This window comes from Pongo pygmaeus, chromosome 19 (genome assembly GCF_028885625.2).
Source record: "Pongo pygmaeus isolate AG05252 chromosome 19, NHGRI_mPonPyg2-v2.0_pri, whole genome shotgun sequence".
Classification (NCBI taxonomy): domain Eukaryota; kingdom Metazoa; phylum Chordata; class Mammalia; order Primates; family Hominidae; genus Pongo; species Pongo pygmaeus.
Window position 1 is genome coordinate 60,477,462 of NC_072392.2, and position 17,252 is coordinate 60,494,713.

At 45.8% G+C, this 17,252-nt stretch overlaps 2 protein-coding genes across 4 annotated transcripts in view; one reads left to right on the top strand and one right to left on the bottom strand.

The window, feature by feature from the left end:
• The window catches only part of LPO (lactoperoxidase), a 48,821-nt gene extending 44,895 nt beyond the window's left edge, over nt 1–3,926 (bottom strand). Inside the window, exon 1 of the mRNA XM_054457957.2 lies at nt 3,152–3,926. Coding sequence (XP_054313932.1) covers nt 3,152–3,267 — 116 coding nt within the window. The 5' untranslated portion in view covers nt 3,268–3,926. The remainder of the gene's footprint in view (nt 1–3,151) is intronic.
• On the top strand, nt 6–17,179 carry MKS1 (MKS transition zone complex subunit 1). 3 transcript variants are annotated; one of them, XM_054457960.2, is made up of 18 exons: nt 6–4,060; nt 4,484–4,593; nt 6,475–6,545; nt 6,968–7,123; nt 8,376–8,473; nt 8,827–8,955; nt 9,341–9,445; nt 10,120–10,228; nt 10,776–10,832; nt 12,190–12,232; nt 12,487–12,552; nt 14,043–14,113; nt 14,449–14,518; nt 14,622–14,729; nt 15,402–15,535; nt 16,078–16,160; nt 16,246–16,343; nt 16,456–17,179. In XM_054457960.2, exons 1-18 carry the CDS (start codon nt 3,981–3,983, stop codon nt 16,545–16,547), a joined length of 1,680 nt encoding a protein of 559 aa, XP_054313935.2. In that variant the 5' UTR covers nt 6–3,980; the 3' UTR covers nt 16,548–17,179. The 3 variants fall into 3 exon arrangements, with proteins under 3 accessions (XP_054313935.2, XP_054313936.2, XP_054313937.2); XM_054457961.2 differs by lacking the exon at nt 16,078–16,160 and having other exon boundaries at nt 16,456–16,636; XM_054457962.2 differs by lacking the exons at nt 15,402–15,535; nt 16,078–16,160; nt 16,456–17,179.
• The last annotated feature ends 73 nt before the right edge of the window (nt 17,180–17,252 follow it).

Consider the following 17,252-nt stretch of genomic DNA (forward strand, 5'->3'; position numbering starts at 1 on the left):
ACAGCGTCATTTGAGGAAAAGATGTTTTGCATTTTGATGACAATTGATTTTTTCTTCTATAGTTTGTACATTTTGAGTCCTAAGAAAATATTTACCCAACTCAGGATCTCAATGATCTGTCCCTATGTTTCTGTCTAGAAGTTTTATTGTTGTAACTATTACTTTTTAGGTCTATGATCCATTTTGCTTCAATTCATTAAATTGTGTAGGGTAAGGAGTTGAATTTTGTTCATCTTTGTATTTGTTTTGCTTATTCTAGCATTATTTGTTGAAAATGCTGTCCTTTCTCCATTGAATTACCTTGGGACCTTTGTCAAAAATTGATAGGCCATCTATGTACAGATCTATTTTGGACTCTTTTTTTTTTGTTTTTTTCTTTGAGACAGAGTCTTGCTGTGTCGCCAGGTTGGTGTGCAGTGGTGTGATCTCGGCTCACTGCAACCTCCGCCTCCTGGGTTCAAGCGAGTCTCCTGCCTCAGCCTCTGGAGTAGCTGGGACTACAGGTGCATGCCGCCACACGCAGTTAATTTTTGTATTTTTGGTAGAGACAGGGTTTCACCATGTTGGCAAGGATGGTCTCGATCTCCTAATCTCTTGATCCACCCGCCTCAGCCTCCCAAAGTGCTGGGATTACAGGCGGGATCTTTTTCAAAATTCTTTTAACCATGTAACTCCTTTGCATTTCCATATAGATGTTAAGAGTCAGCTTGTCAATTCTACAAAGAAACCTGGTGGGATTTTTACTGAGATTTAGATCATCTTGAGGATAATTACCTTAATGATATAGATTCTTCCAATCCATGGACATGTTATAGTACTCTACTTTATCCAGGTCTTCATCTTACCAATGTTTTGACATTTTAAGTGTACAAGGCTTGCATATATTTTGTTAATTTTATGTTTTGTGCTTTTTGATGTTATTTTAAATGGCTGTGATTTTTAAAATTCAAGTTCAAATGGTTTGTTCCTAGTATATAGAAATACCATTGATTTTTGTATATTGACCTTGTATTCTATAACCCTATTAGTTCTGCTGGCATTTTTGTAGATTCTTTAGGATTGTTTAGGTTCATATTGTATGTGGATAAACACAATTTTACTTCTTCCTTTTAAATTATGTTCACTGCAGCCTCGACCTCCTGGGCCCACGTGATCCTCCCACCTCAACCTCCCAAGTAGCTGGGACCACAGGGATGCACCACCAAACCCGGCTAATTTTTTTATTTTTTATTTTTAGAGACAGGGTCTCCCTATGTTGCCTCAGTGGGTCTAAACTCCTGGGTCTAAACTCCACTGTGTCTAGCCCAAGCCATTCTTGATATCAGGGTACAAACTCCTTTGAGAATCTGATAGAAGGTATGAACTCTTTCTAGAAAAATCCCCCATTCAGAATTCTAGGGAAAGAATTCATAGACTTCTTGAATCCCACTCATGGATCTCAGTTTTAAGAATCCTGGTTCATGCAAATCAAGACCACAATGAGACACCATCTCACACCAGTCAGAATGGCAATTACTAAAACGTCAGGAAACAACAGATGCTGGTGAGGCTGTGGAGAAATAGGAACGCTTTTACACTGTTGGTGGGAATATAAATTAGTTCAACCATTGTGGAAGACAGTGTGGGGATTCTTCAAGGATCTAGAACCAGAAATACCATTTGACCCCGCAATCTCATTACTGGAAATATAAGCCATTCTACTGTAAAGACACACGCACACGTATGTTTATTGGAGCACTAATTACAATGTCAAAGACATGGAACCAACCCAAATGCCCATCAATGATAGACTGGATAAAGAAAATGTGGTACATATATACCATGTAATACTATGTAGCCATAAAAAGGAATGAGATCATGTCCTTTGGAGGGACATGGATGAAGCTGGAAGCCATCATCCTCAGCAAACTAACACAGGAACAGAAAACCAAACACTGCATGTTGTCATTCATAAGTGGGAGTTGAACAATGAGAACACATGGACGCAGGGAGGGGAACACCACACACTGGGGCCTGTTGCAGAGTCTGGGGCAAGGGGAGGGAGAGCATTAGGACAAATAACTAATGCATTCAGGGCTTAAAATCTAGGTGATGGGTTGATAGGTGCAACAAACCACCATGGCACATGTATACCTATGTAACAAACCTGCATGTTCTGTACATGTATTCCGGAACTTAAAGTTAAAAAAAAAAAAAAAAAAAAAGACACTCTGACACATGCTACAATATGGATTAGGTATCTAAAACAGTCAAATTTCATAGAGAGAAAATGTAGAATGGTAGTTGCCAGGGGCTGGAAGAGGGGAATGAGGAGTTACAATTTAATGGGAACAGAGTTTCAATTTTCAAAAATAAGAAAGGAGTGGCGATGGATGGTGATGATGGTTGCAAAACAATGTAAATGTACTTAAGACCAATAAGCTGAATATTTAAACATAAAAGGATCCTGATTCATAGAAATCAGTAAACAAAACATGAAAACTTAGTTTACCTATATAAAAATAATATTAATTATGGTTGCTTACTCAAATAGCTTATATTTCCATAACATGTGGTATAGAAACTATTTTGCATATAATTATGTTAGATTAACTTTATTGTAAGTTGGATTTGGTTATAAAATTAAACTAGAATCAGGCTCCACTTTATCAGCTGTTATGCATGTGGCACAGATTTCCTACTCACAATTTTAAAAGGAAACATTAGAGAGACCATTTCTTAGGAGCTAGAAAGGTGCCTTTTGTTTTATCTGTTAAAATTATTATTTCCCAGGTTGGAAATGTGTGCATTTATGGAATCAATTGGTAGGTGAGAGGCTGTGAGGCAAACTGGAAGGTGGTTAGGCTTCAAAAGACAGAAGAACTTGGGCTGGAATCCCAGTACTTTTACCACTTGCAAGCTTAGCAAGTCCTTTAAACCCTGGCCTTCACGAACTTCACTCTTAAAGTGAATAAAAGTACCTTTTTGAGAGGCTTCTACAAGGATTTGGGACAATGCAAACAAAAGTGCTCAAGCTGCACTAGATCCTAAATAAATGGTGCTATTTATGGTGAGTCGGTATTACACAACTAGTGGCTATGGCACCCAGAGCTTCCAATGCCAAATCATCAAACTGGCATGAGATTCCCGAGTCCAGGGGACAATTGCTTACTTTGTTGGAGGAGGACCAGATGTGAACAAGGCTGATAAATGTTGACATTCCCAAAGCGCAGGGACGCCAGACGTGAGGTTACAGCATGTCCTTCCTTTGCTAGTCCAATGAAGCATGACTTGTGAATGTCACTTTTTTGGCTCTTCAGGAAGCCAGTGCAGTAACAAAGTGGCTTAATGATCCAAAACTAACACACACAAGGTAAGAACCAGTTCAATAATAACATCGTTTCCTTCCTTACTGTTGACTTCCTTGTTTTTTCTTTCTTTGCTCTGTGAATGTCAACACAAAGACTAATAAATCTTCTGACACTTTTTTTGTCTTCCAAGAATACATTTTCTTGTCTGGCTAAGGGCCATCACCTTCCCTGACTCCTTTGGGAATAATGGGTGCATTGCTTACAGTCACAACCACCGATTTTCAGGCCAAAGTTTTCACGCGTTCGGTGGAAGGCAGTGTGGCATGGTGGAAAAGGTAGAGGGCGAAGACTCAGGCCACCTGGTCCCCATCATCATTTCTGCATCTATCTGTCTATATGAGGTGGGCTGATGGCTGTGCCAGTTTCCTCATTTGCACAGCGCACGAGGTCCCGCTTTGGGTGAGCTTTTTTCGCATACATGGTAAGCGGTGATCGGCAGGACCCCGGAGCCCTCTCGGGCGTTCGGCTTGGGCTGCACTTGCCCTGTGTGGCCAACTGCGACTGTGTCGCCGTGACGGGAACGGCGGGTTGCGCGCGCAGCACCTTCGTCGCCTCCGGATCCAGCGTCTCCGTTGCCAGGAAAACAGAGCGGCGCGCTTTCCGGCGCGGTCGCGGCGCGTCGCAGCTGTCATGGCGGAGACCGTCTGGAGCACTGACACCGGGGAGGCAGTGTATCGCTCCCGGGACCCCGTGCGCAACTTGCGCCTCCGGTAGTCGCACCGCCCCAGCCCCGAGACCCCATGCTTTTGTGTCCTTAGATCATTCCAACCTGAACTCGGTGTTCTGAGGTCCCCACTTCTGCTTACAATCCGGACCACTTCTTCTCCGGGCTCCCTACTTCTTTCACTATCCGTACCCCCATCCACTCACAGCCTCTAAGAACCCCTTACAGACCCACCCAAGTCCATTCACGTCCTTGTTGCTCCCAGTTTCTCAGAGCCCTATGTCCCCAGTACACCCTCTCACCCTCATTCTTCCCCACAGGACCGCGCACCCACCCACCTCCTCTCCGTTGTCTGCACCCAGCACACCTTGGCAACCCTACCTCCTCTGTTTTGTTTCCCCCATCCTTGCTTTGTGTTCATTTCCCGGTTGCGTGTCTGGTAACGAATATTTTGGGCTTTTCTTGACAGAGTCCACCTGCAAAGAATCACATCAAGCAACTTTCTTCATTATCAGCCTGCTGCCGAGCTCGGGAAGGACCTCATAGACTTGGCCACTTTTAGGCCTCAGCCAACTGCCAGTGGGTGTTATGGTGGTGATGTGCCATCTAATACTAATGCTGATACTAATCAGAATTGTGGCCAAATGTAGTGAGATAACAAATACTATACTTCTGATATGTTATAGAGTTGCCCGGCAACCTACATTCTATCTGTGGCTTTTTTTTTTTTTTTTGAGACGCAGTCTTGCTCTTTCGCCCAGGCTGGAGTGCAGTGGCGCTATCTCGGCTCGCTGCAAGCTCCGCCTCCCGGGTTCACGCCATTCTCCCGCCTCAGCCTCCCGAGTAGCTGGGACTACAGGCGCCCGCCACCACGCCCAGCTGATTTTTTGTATTTTTAGTAGAGACGGGGTTTCACCGTGTTAGCCAGGATTGTCTCAATCTCCTGACCTCGTGATCCGCCCTCCTCGGCCTCCCAAAGTGCTGGGATTACAGGCGTGAGCCACCGCGCCCGGCCTATTTGTGGCATTTTTAAAAGAGAAAACATGCCCCAAACACTAAATATACATATAAACACTTTTGAAAACAATTTTTAAACTGGGGACTGCTTGAAAAATATGCATATGATGTGCATATGAAGATCAACTGTGTTCTTGTGGTTTTCCTTATCTGGGAAACCAAAAGAATGAGGAGGAGAGGACAGAGTGGTTGTTGTCAGGTCACTAGTCTGTCTGCTTTTACTGTTTCTCGTTCTGTTTAGAGCTGTTCCTGGGCAAGAGTGTGGGCTCGCAGGTTGTGAAACGTGTCTCTGAAAAAGGCATACTTAGCCAGCCAAGAGTGTGTTAGATTAGATTTGTTTTCTTTGTTTTTGTTTTTGTTTTGTTTTGAGACAGAATCTCATTCTTTTGCTCAGGCTGGAGTGCAGTGGTATGATCATAGCTCACTGTAAATTTTGGTCTCCCAGGCTCAAGCCATCCTCCTGCCTCAGCCTCCCAACTAGCTGGGACTACAGGCTCACACCATCATATTCGGTTGATTTTTTTAAAGTTTTAGTAGAGAAAAGGTCTTGCTATGTTGTCCAGGCTGGTCTCAAATTCCTGGGCCCAAGTGATCCTCCCACCTTAGCCTCCCAAAATGTTGGGATTACAGGCGTGAGTCACTGCATTCAGCCAGATTTGGTTCTGTTAAAAAATCATTTATTTGCCTTCACTATCCTCTCCTGACACTTGGTCTCCTAAATTTCAGTGTTTGTGATTCTACATATATGGCTTTAGAAATAGTAAAGATAAAAATGCCAGGGTTATTTTCTAGCAAACGCAGACAGTTGGGACTGAGGAAGGGCTGGCTATTCAGCTTATATCTAAATTTCAGTTTCTTATATCCAGTTAGATTAGATATTTCTTGGAGCAGGCTGAGCGCCATGGCCCATGCCTGTAATCCCAGCACTTTGGGAGGCCAAGGCAGGTGGATCACCTGAGGTCAGGAGTTCAAGATCATCCTGTTTAACATGGCAAAACTCCATCTCTACTGAAAATACAAAAATTAGCTGGGTTGGTGGTATGTGCCTGTAATCCCAGCTACTTGGGAGGCTGAGGCAGGAGAATCGCCTGAACCCGGGAAGAGGAGGTTGCAGTGAGCTGAAACAGTGCCACTACACTCCAGCTTGGGTGATAGAGTGAGACTCCATCCCCCACCCAAAAAAAATTTCTGGAGGGTATTTTCTTTTATTCAAATTAGAGTCATGATTAAGATTTCCTGGGTTCTAATCTTGGCTTCTACTCATACTAACTCTCATATACAGCCTCTCTAGCATTCCTCTAGATTGAGTGCTTACTAAATTACTGAATTCCAGCTGGTTTTTGTGGCAAATATAAGAATACGGACTTTGGTTATAATCAACCACAGAGCAAGAAGTGGTGCTGGTTTGGCTCAAGCATTTGATTCACTCTGTTGTCTTTGGAGGTGGACACCGCCCGGAGGAAGACGAAGAGGAGGAGATTGTGATTGGGTGGCAGGAGAAGCTCTTTAGCCAGGTGAACCAGTGTCTCTTGTCTTCTCTGTCTATTCCATCTGGTCTACCTCCACATGGCTGGTGATACATATTGCCAAAGTGATTTCCAGACAGGTTGTAACAGTTTATACTTTCCCCTGTTGTGTTTAAAGGGCATTGTAACATAGGGGTTGCCACTACTCAGTTTTATGATTCTGGGTGAGGCACTTTTCATCTCTGGGCTATATGCCATCTGTAATAGCAGACTTGGATTAGACTATCAGTCTGATTCCTTTTAGCTCTAATGTTCTTGGTTCCCCTGCCATTCATTAGTTTAGTGTTGGTTATGAAAACGTGTCAGATAGCATCAGCTCTGTAGAACTGATTTGATTAAACAGTTACAGAAGCAAAAGTTTGATGTATTATAATGATGTGCACATCTCTGTTTCCTTATGGTAACCTCAGTTTGAAGTAGATCTGTACCAAAATGAAGCAGCCTGTCAGAGTCCTTTGGATTATCAGTACCGTCAGGAGATCCTGAAGCTGGAGAATTCGGGTGGCAAGAAGAACCAACGAATCTTTACCTACACTGACTCTGACAGATACACCAATTTGGAGGAGGTATTGTTCTTTCCAGGGTCTCATAGCTTCCATCTTTGCTTCCTCTAGCTTTTTTGCCTCACTGAGTTCTATGTGTTATGTCAGAAGCCTAGTAAGGGGAGAGAAGTAGCCTGTCTAGGAACCGCTGTGAGCTGCTGCTGCTGGCAGCCAGCCTGGAATAGAATGGGCACAGTCTGCAGGTGGTGAGGCTGTCGCTCCCTTCTCTGCCTGCTTGAGGGCCTGGGGGAGCTGCCAGTATCTCTGATGATATGCTTGCAGAGTGCATACTGGGAGAAGTAACCACTGGGCTTGACTTCCTCCATGCATCATGAAAAAAGACAGGTGGTGGAGTCTGGAACAATCTAGGTAAAATTCATCAGGGGATTCAGCCCAAACTCTGAGTATATGGGTCTGAAGAGGAATTCAGTATAGCTATGGAAAATGGCTTATGTCCTCAATTTGCCTATGACAAAAATACCCTTGTGACCTTGTTTTACATTTTCTTCAGTCACTGCATTTCAGTTGCTTCTGTCTTCTCAGTAAGATTTTAAGCTTCTCAAGGGTAGAGCCTATATTTTTTAATTTTTATCTGTGACTCTGTAGGTCCCTGCAAGGAACAGGTATTCAATAAATGTTTTTGAAAGATTGCTGTGCTTTCATGATTAGAGCTGTGGATTGTTAACATTAGCTGGGCATGGTGGCAAGTACCTGTAGTCCCGGCTACTTGGGAAGCTGAGGCGGGAGGATCACTTGAGCCAAGGAGTTCAAGGTTGCAGTGAGCTATGATAGCACCACTGCACGGCAGCCTGGGTGAGACCCTGTCTCTTAAAAAAATAATAGAAATTAAATAAAATTTGGGTTGTCTGTTTTGGAAAAGCAAATGAAAATGTAGTTAGTGCTCAGTTACCATGTGAGGATTTCCCACAAAATACTTGTATCCCATTTGGCATTTTCTAACCACCTTGTTAACTTCAACATCTACCAAGCAAACTAACCCAACTTTTTGTTGGTTTGTGCTCAGAGAATGCAGACTGATTTTAATATTAACATAAATAACTCCTTTTTAAAATCCGAAGGCAAACCATGATGTGGTGGAAATCTTCTTTGGGTTGTTTGGCCACTGCTCCCTCTGTTAGCGTGTATAATTGTGAGGTGGCGGAACCTGCGGGGTTCAGGTCCCGGATGAGATTTCAGGAAGAAGACTTCCCTTCAGGTACTTGGCCCCATGTGGCCCTGACCAGATGGCTTACACAGGGCTACTTGCTTTTCCCAGCACTGCCAGAGAATGACCACTGCAGCCAGTGAGGTGCCTTCATTCTTGGTCGAGCGAATGGCAAATGTCAGGCGGCGCCGGCAGGACAGGCGGGGGATGTGAGTGCGGGCATGGGATGGGAGCCAAGCTTTTACTTTTTATTTCCTAAAGTTGGGTAGTTTCGCATTTTTATCAGTGGTTATGTATAGTATTCAAGTATTACTTTGTAATTAATTTAAAAAATAGATATAAAAATATAAAATATCTTCCTCACTCTTCATGTGGACATTTTTCCAAAGTGCCTCAGAGAGAGGGAAGGGATGTCATTTCTGTTTGTCAAATATTTTGGCTCTTAAAAAACAAAACATAATAGTATGTCCACCAGCTCAAACTTCCCATTCTGAAGTGACTCTCCACTGGGGTGCTCCATTGGGGTGTGCCGGGGAAGTGACCTTTCTGTGGTGTCTCCCAGGGAAGGCGGCATCCTCAAGTCACGCATCGTTACCTGGGAGCCCTCAGAAGAGTTCGTCAGGAACAACCACGTCATTAACACCCCTCTTCAGACAATGCACATCATGGCAGACCTGGGGCCCTGTAAAAAGTGAGTGGCGCTTCTCACTGCCAGCTTAGAGCCTCATCCTTTTCTCCTCTCACCAGCCCTCCCCTTCCTGTTATTACCATCCTGGGTTATAGGGGAGGGAGGGACTTTTTCTTCCTTTTTTTCTTAGTTATGAGTGAAGCTTCTCACTGCCAGCTCAGATCCTCATCCTCTTCTCTCACCAGCTATCCCCTTCCTGTTATCATCCTGGGTTATAGGAGAGGGAGGGACTTTTTCTTCCTTTTTTTCTTAGTTGTACTTGGAAGAAAGTTTTACCATGACAGCTCTCCCTGTAGCCTCTGTTCTCTCCCCTGAAGTGGGCTCAGTATCTCTTCCTGTTTCCCTGGAGGACCATTGACCTCAACCTTGGTGTTTTCCTGATTTTTAGGCTTGGCTATAAGAAGTATGAACATGTCCTGTGTACTCTGAAGGTGGATAGCAATGGTGTGATCACAGTAAAGCCTGACTTCACAGGCCTCAAAGGACCCTACAGGTGAGGAGAGGAAGAAAGGGGTAGTGGAGACTGGCATTCCTTCCCTTGGTTGCACTTTTTGTCCCTAGTCAACTAGACTGTCAGAAAGTCCTTCATCTGTTCTGACTTTTACATTCCCAGGCAGTAGTTCATATTCTGTTCCAAGTCATAGGGCCTTAGAAAACTGAGGACTCCTTTCTCAGAAAATGTGCAACTGCACCAATTTGAAAGGGATCACTTCAGTGGTACAGTTAAATGACAGTGATTCTCTGTGCTGCTGAATGTAGGACCTGGCCAGAACAGAGTGGGGTGAACTCAGCCAGGCTTTCCCTGTGGGCTAACTGTTCCTCATCTCTGTATCTTGGAAATGACAGAAATGTAAATTAGAAATTATCTGGACCAACCTGTCCATTTTTCAGGTGAGAGAACTGGGTGGCAGGAATGTTGTGCCTTACAGTTTGACTGTAACTTCAAGCCAGAAATGGGCCCAGAACCTATACTTTCTGAGTCTAGTCTGGTGCCCTCTCTGCTTTACCCTTTTGTTTCTCTCTCCTGGTCATCAATACAGCCACTTTTATCATCATATACTTCAGTGAGGTGTATGGCCCCTGATCGCTTATCCCTGGGCTAGGAGCTATCCCAGGGCCCATCTCTCATTATTACAGTTGCTCCTTTCTGTGGTTTTGACCTTACAGGATTGAGACAGAGGGGGAGAAGCAGGAGCTGTGGAAATATACGATCGACAATGTTTCTCCCCTCGCACAGCCAGAGGAGGAGGAGCGGGAACGGCGAGTGTTCAAAGATGTAAGCGCAAGTTCATTCCAAGTATTGAAGGGATGAGGCTCCGTGCCTGGAGCTGAGACCATTTCTGAACTTGATGTCAGCAGTTGTTCCGGAAAAGCCTTGCCCTTCATAGCCCCTTCTGACTTAGGCAGCATTGCTGACATATCAGACAGAAGTTTTTGATCATGTTATAATAATAACAATAACCATTTATTTGAGCATTTACCATGTTCTGTGCTAGGTATTTTACATACCTTATTTCCTTTAGTCCTTACAACAACCCTTTGAGGTGAACACTTATTACCACCTTATACGTGGGGAAACCGAGATTGAGGAGCTAAGTAGTCTGCCCAAGGTGGCATAGCTTGTAAGAGCGAGAGTCAGGATTCCGCCCCAGACCAGCTGACTCCAGGGCCTCTGCTTCACAGTAAAATGGCGGTGAGTCAGGTGCTTACGCCTCCAGCTCTTGCTGACCCTTCCCACTATTGCTTTTCTTCTTCCCGTTCAGAACTGAACTTTGGTCTAGCTTGGGTTGCATCTTGAGTTTTGGTTTGGTTTGTTTCCTCAGCTTTATGGCCGGCACAAGGAGTATCTTAGCAGCCTCGTAGGCACTGACTTTGAGATGGTGAGTAGCTTGGCTTTCTGCAGCACTGTGAGCTGTGTTTAGCTGGAGCATTCTGACTGTGGATGAGTTACAGCACCTCTCTTAAAGGCCCAAAGGTATACTCTACGGTATGAAAAGGAAGTCAAAGAATAGCACATATAGTCCTTGTTATGTGTTTTGCAACATTGCATGTTAATAGAGAACTGTTAATGCCGAGAAAAAGGTCTGAAAGGCTGTGCACATGCTGTGGGTGGCTTTCTCTGGGGAGGGTGGGATTAGATGTGGTAGATGGGTAGTGGGTGGTGAGAGGGCTATATCAGGGATTTTTGCTTTTTATTCCCTAAACTTAGGTAGTTTTGAATTTTGATCAGTGGTAATGTATTTATGTATTACTTTATAATTAATTTGGAAAATAAATATAAGGATGAAAAATGTCTTCTTCACGTTTCATGTGGATATTTTTTCAAAATACCCCATAGAGAGGAAGGGGTGTCGTTTCTGTTTGTCACTTATTTTGGCTCTTAAAAAATATAGGCCCGATGCGGTGGCTCGTGACTATAATCCCAGCACTTTGTGAGGCTGAGGTGGGAGGATCACTTGAGGCCAGGAGTTTGAGACCACCTGGGCAACATAGTGAGACCACATCCCTACAAAAATAAAAAAAAATTAGCAAGGCATGGTGATACCTGTAGTCCCAGCTACTCATGATGCTGAGGCAGCAGGATTGCTTGAGCCCAGAAGTTTGAGTTTGCATTGAGCTATGATCACACCACTGCATTCCAGCCTGGACAACAGATCAAGACCCTGTCTTAAAAAAAAAAAAAGGGGGGGGGGGTTTAGTTCAGCTATTCTGTTGTGCTGTTCCTTGTCTTTTCTCATTCTAAGAGTTCCATCTCTAGACCTGGAAACAAGGATAGAATTACTTCCTGGTCTCCCTCTGTTTCTCTGAAAAATTAACCTTCACTATTTCCATATTGCATAAGCAATAGATATTCCATATTTAAAAGTTAGATAAGACAGATGCACAAATAATTAAAAAGGAAAACTCCCTGGTTTCTTGAACTCAGCCATCTAAAGGGAACAGGGCGTTCTGGCTTCCCATTGCACACCACAGGGCAGTTGCTGCTGCTTGAATAATTTCCCATAGTGCATTGTCCTCACTGCCATTTAAATTATGTACTTTCCCCCTACATTATGAATCTTACGAATGAAGGAAACAGATCTGTGGAGAAGTGTCAGGGTGGGGAGAAAGTGCAGTAGTGACACCCAGGGCCTGACCCCCAGTGTCAGGTCATCTGCAGATTTGTAGATGGGGCTGGAGGAGAAGTGCCAGTTCCTTCCAGGCCTGCTGATCCTTTCCCACTTCTCTTCACCTTAGACTGTCCCAGGTGCCCTCCGGCTCTTTGTAAATGGAGAGGTAGGTAAGTGTCTTGCTAGCGTAGATCTCTTGATGCTTAGGCACGTGCCTAGATGGAGCTGTGAATAGTCTCCTCCACTCTGGTAGAGGCCTTATCTGCTGTACTTGGGAAACTCGTGATGAGGCTTTCCTGGAAACGCAGAGGGTTCCTGGCCCTCAAAAGACTTGCTCTCAGGGTGTGTAGGCCCCTCAGGATTGGGTTGGGTGCTAAGGATGGTAGGAGAAAAAGCTAAAATAGCTTCCTGTTTTCTCTTGTAGTTTCAGCCCAAGGCTATGAGTATGACAATCTCTACGTCCACTTCTTTGTAGAATTGCCAACTACTCGTAAGTAATATTCTTAAGTCTCTCCTTTTATACCCATTTAGACAGATCTAGAGGCATTTGATCAGGCTTCCTTTCCTACTCCTCTGCTGAAACTGTTACTGTTCTTTTCAAGGTCATAGATCACATCCACTTTACCAAACCCAGTGGGAACTTCCCTGCTTTCACCTCGCTTGACCTTCCTGAAGCATTTGCTAGAGCCCACTGTGCTGCATGACACACTTCTCTGGCTTCTGGCTCCACACTTCTCTCTCCTATCTCGCTGGTGGCCCCTCAGCCTCCTTGGGTGATGCCTTCCCTTCTGTTGATCTTAAACTGTGAGAGTCCCCACAGCTAAGCTAAGGCCTTCTGTTACTCTCTGTCTGCAGTCTTCCTGGGCGACCTCATCCATCCTATGGCTTAAATACCATCGATATGTCTCAGACTCCCAGGTTTCTGCCTCTAGCCTTAACCTTTTCCCTGGACTCCAGACTCATATCCAGTTACCTCTTTGTCATTTCTGTCTAACATGACCAAAAAGAAATCTTGATGCCTCCTCTTCCCTCAAACCTCTCCTCCCTGGTCTTCCCCATCCTAACAGAATGGCAGTGTCATCTACTGAGTTGTTGATGCCAAAAACCTAGGGGACATCCTTGATCCCTCACTTTCCCTAGCTCCCTATAGCCAGCCAATCAATCTGTCAGCAGTTCCTTTCCGTTCTGTCTTCAAAAGCTGTTGTGAACCTGTTTGTTCTCTCCAGCACCCTACACCAAGCCACCACCCTACACCAAGCCACCACCATCTCTTGTCTAGGCCAGTGCATTCAACTTCTGACTTATCCCCCGCTTCCTGCCTTGCTCCCATTTGCAGTTCATTTGCCACAGACACCAAAGCCAAGTTGAGCTTTAAAAAATGTAAACAAGTTATGTCCCTTTTGAGCTGAAAACCCCAACAGCTTCCCCTCCCACTTAGAGTAAAATGTAAACTTGATACCCTGAATGAGCTAGCCCCTGCCTATCTCTTCCATACAACATTCCAGTCATTCTTCCCAGCCAGGTTCATTCCCACCTTAGAGCCTTTTAAGGGCTGTTTCCTTTGTCTGAAACCCTTTCTGCCATTATCTTAGCATGGCTGGTTCTTTCTGAGTTTAGGTCTCAGCCTGTGTCACCTCTGAGAGGCCTTCTCTTACCACCCAGTCTAAATGAGCCTCCCAATCACTCAGTCCCTTCCCCGTTTTGTTTTTAGTATAGCCCTCATCACTACCCAATAGTCTCTTGTTGGTTTGTTTTTTGTCTGTCTCCCTGCTTCCCCCAGAATGTCAGCTCCATGAGAGATGGGGATCTTTTCTATCTAGTTACCAAGATACTCCTAAGATATACTAGCACATAGCAGGCACTCAGTAAATGGTAAATCAATGATTGATTGTGTGAATAAATGAATAAAGAAACTGTCTTTTTCTGAACGACTTGCTTTCCTCCCAGGTGAGCTTACTATATTTGGTCTTTGGCTTTCAGACTGGTCAAGCCCAGCATTCCAGCAGCTCTCAGGAGTAACACAGACCTGCGCCACCAAGTCCCTGGGAATGGTATGGAGAATGAGAGCGGGTATCTGGAAGGGAATGAGATCTGCTCCTGGGATGGCATTTGAGGTTTTATCAGGCCAAGTGCCGTGCACCCTGGGGAGGATTCCAGAGTTGGGTGACTTGTGTGTGGGTTCTGCAGGGCTACCTGGTCCGGAGATCCTCTCTGTCTTGAGCATGGCAGCAGCTTGTATTTGGGTGTCCCTTTGCATCTCAGACTCCTATTGCCCACCTGGGTGATAATTTTTCTTTTTCCATTGTGAAGATAACCTTGTCATTGGCCACAAGGAGAACAGATTCCAAGGGAGGCCTTGCCCACCCTATGACACTCCTTTTTGTAGGACAAGGTGGCTCACTTCTCCTACCCATTCACGTTTGAAGCCTTCTTCCTCCATGAGGATGAATCTTCTGGTGAGTAGCTCAGCCGTTGATCCTGGGCCTTGGTTCCCCTCAAGCAGTGCTGTCTCTTGGTGAAGGCCGCCTGTGACCTGGCCGCTTCTCTCATTGCTCCCAGATGCACTCCCGGAGTGGCCTGTGCTCTACTGTAAGGTCCTCTCGCTGGACTTCTGGCAGAGGTACCGTGTGGAAGGCTATGGGGCTGTGATGCTGCCTGCCACTCCAGGTAACTGCTTGTCTCCGCCCTTCTGTGGCCCACATGCCCTAGGCCCTAAGAACAAGACTAACACTCGACTGCTTCTGGTGAGGGGTGGGGATAATTGGGAATTGGAAGTGTTTGGCTTGAAAGAGTTCCTGTTCCTCTGAGGACTTTCTGCCCCCCTGCATTAGAGACAATGACGTGGCCTTGGCACTGACTTCCTGACAGTCTCTCCATGTGCTTCGTGCTCCTCTGAGTGGACTCAGGGTGAGAAACTGTATGGCAAAATTGGCTCATAGCATATGTGTATTGAATGAATCAGCATTCAGTTTGGAATAAAAGCATCTGTCTTTTACTGTGTGCCAGGCATTGTGCCATACTTCTCACTTAATTCTCCCAGCCACTCTGTGAGGTGCAGGTGGTATTTGCATTTTACTAGATGAGGAGAATGAGCTTCAGGGAGGTTAAGAAACCTGTCCTGGGTATGCAGGTAATAACTGGCAGAGCGGAAATTTGAATTTCTCCCTGATTGATTTCCATACAGGTGCTATGGGTAACCATGATAACCTTCACAAGAGGCCAGGTCATCACCAGACCAGGTGTTTTAGCTGAGTCTAGGCCTGTGTCATTGCTGGAGAGTCAGTGAGGGGCCACATGCCCTTTCTGGACCTGGCCCCAGTCTTCTCTTCCCTTGTGCAGGCTCACACACCCTGACAGTCTCCACGTGGAGACCTGTGGAGCTTGGCACGGTGGCTGAGCTGAGGAGGTTTTTCATTGGCGGTTCTCTGGAACTGGAGGACCTCTCCTATGTGCGGATACCAGGATCCTTCAAGGTGACTTTTGTCTTTGGAGTGACTTCACGCTGAGAACTTATGGTCCTGTCCTTCTGTTCTGTAGGAGGTGGGATCTGGGTCAAGACCCCTTAGTTGTGCATTGCTTCAGTATTAACCCCTTCCTTCCTGTGGCTTAAGCTGGAAGTCACGACCACATTTTGAATCAGGTTCCAATATCTACACTGCTATCATAGGAGGTCCCTGGAAAACAGTATAGTTAGAGATTTCTCCTGGTTCCCATCAGAATAACTGGCTCTTTCCCCCGTCACTGAAGGCCTCAGTAATCAGATGTGGGGAGAATTCACAGTAAGCACATAAGACCCCTGCTTCTCAAATGAGGTTGGAATGTTCCCTGGTTTAGTTGGGGGAGCCCAATAGCCCAGTATTAGCCTTGAGGTAATAGAGCCTGGGTGATGGAATAAGGTTTCACCAACAGAACTGTGCTTCCCAAGAATGGGGATAAGAATGGGGGCGAGGCCAGCATGGTGCGAGGGTGTCTAGAGACAGCAGAAACCTGATGCTGTCCCAATGGCATGCCTCAGGGGGAACGCCTGAGCCGCTTTGGACTCCGCACAGAGACCACAGGCACTGTCACCTTCCGCTTGCACTGTCTGCAGCAGTCCAGGTGAGTGACCTGGCCCTCTGCCTCAGGGCACCTTACCCCTGAGGGGTGGAGAACAGCTGTAACCATGTGGCTGGCCTCCCTGCAGGGCCTTCATGGAATCGAGCTCCCTTCGGAAAAGGATGCGGAGTGTGTTGGACCGTCTGGAAGGGTTCAGCCAGCAGAGTTCCATTCACAATGTGCTAGGTATGTCCCCTCCCCCAGCTGGCCACCCCAGGTCAGCATGGGCCTGTTTCTCTCTGCAGTGCAGAGAGAAATACCATATGGCAGCCAAATACCCTATCTCCTTTCCTTACAGAGGCCTTCCATCGAGCCCGGCGCCGCATGCAGGAGGCCCGGGAAAGCCTCCCGCAGGACCTAGTGAGCCCCTCTGGAACCCTGGTCTCCTAGCTCACAGCAGCCCTGGCCCACAGTGCAAGAGGACAAGATGGAGGATATCTGAGGCCAGTGCTCTCCTGCCTCTTCGTCTTTCTGATTAGAGACCACGTTGGTCTGCTGAGAACCAGAAAAGCTGGGAAATTCCCGGCTGGCCCCTCTGCCTAGCCTTCTGTTCTCCCTACCCTGTGGAAATAAAGCCAGAGACCCTGTGGCCCCCCCTTTATATTTGCAACCACTGTAAATGGGCATCACAGCAAGGCAGGCTTTTTGATCTGAAGCTGTTTGGGGTGACCCCATAGTGAGTCTGACCTTGACTCACTTTTCTGGCTTGTCTCACAGTAGCAGGGGGATGCAGGGATCTGCTGTTCTCCACCCTTTAAAAATGGAGCCTTTCATCTTCCAAGACCAAAGAAGGAAGGAAGGTGGATGGTGACAGGGGTCTTAAATCCCCAGCCTGTGAGTCTCAGCCTCTTTCCAGGGAAGCCTCATTCTACTGCTTGGGGCTTGCTGAGGTTGAGATATGAGTTATTTCTGAGTAAGTGAAGGCTGAAGCAGTGCTGAGTCCTTTCTGCTAGCTGGGTGGTATCTTTTACTGTGTTTTTTTGTTTGTTTTTTGTTACATAAACCCCTTTTATTTTGACTGATGTTCTGTTGGCTGTTTGTCTGCTCAGGTTGCTGGTATGGCTAGGGTGTTCTTAATGTCGGGGCCCCTACCAT

Excerpts from the sequence above, each read along its gene's own strand:
- MKS1 (XM_054457961.2), top strand. The coding sequence starts at position 3,981 with ATGGCGGAGACCGTCTGGAGCACTGACACCGGGGAGGCAGTGTATCGC. Across the intron at positions 9,446-10,119 it reads GGCCTCAAAGGACCCTACAG|GATTGAGACAGAGGGGGAGA; the intron begins GTGAGGAGAGGA and ends TTGACCTTACAG. Across the intron at positions 16,344-16,455 it reads TTCCATTCACAATGTGCTAG|AGGCCTTCCATCGAGCCCGG; the intron begins GTATGTCCCCTC and ends CTTTCCTTACAG.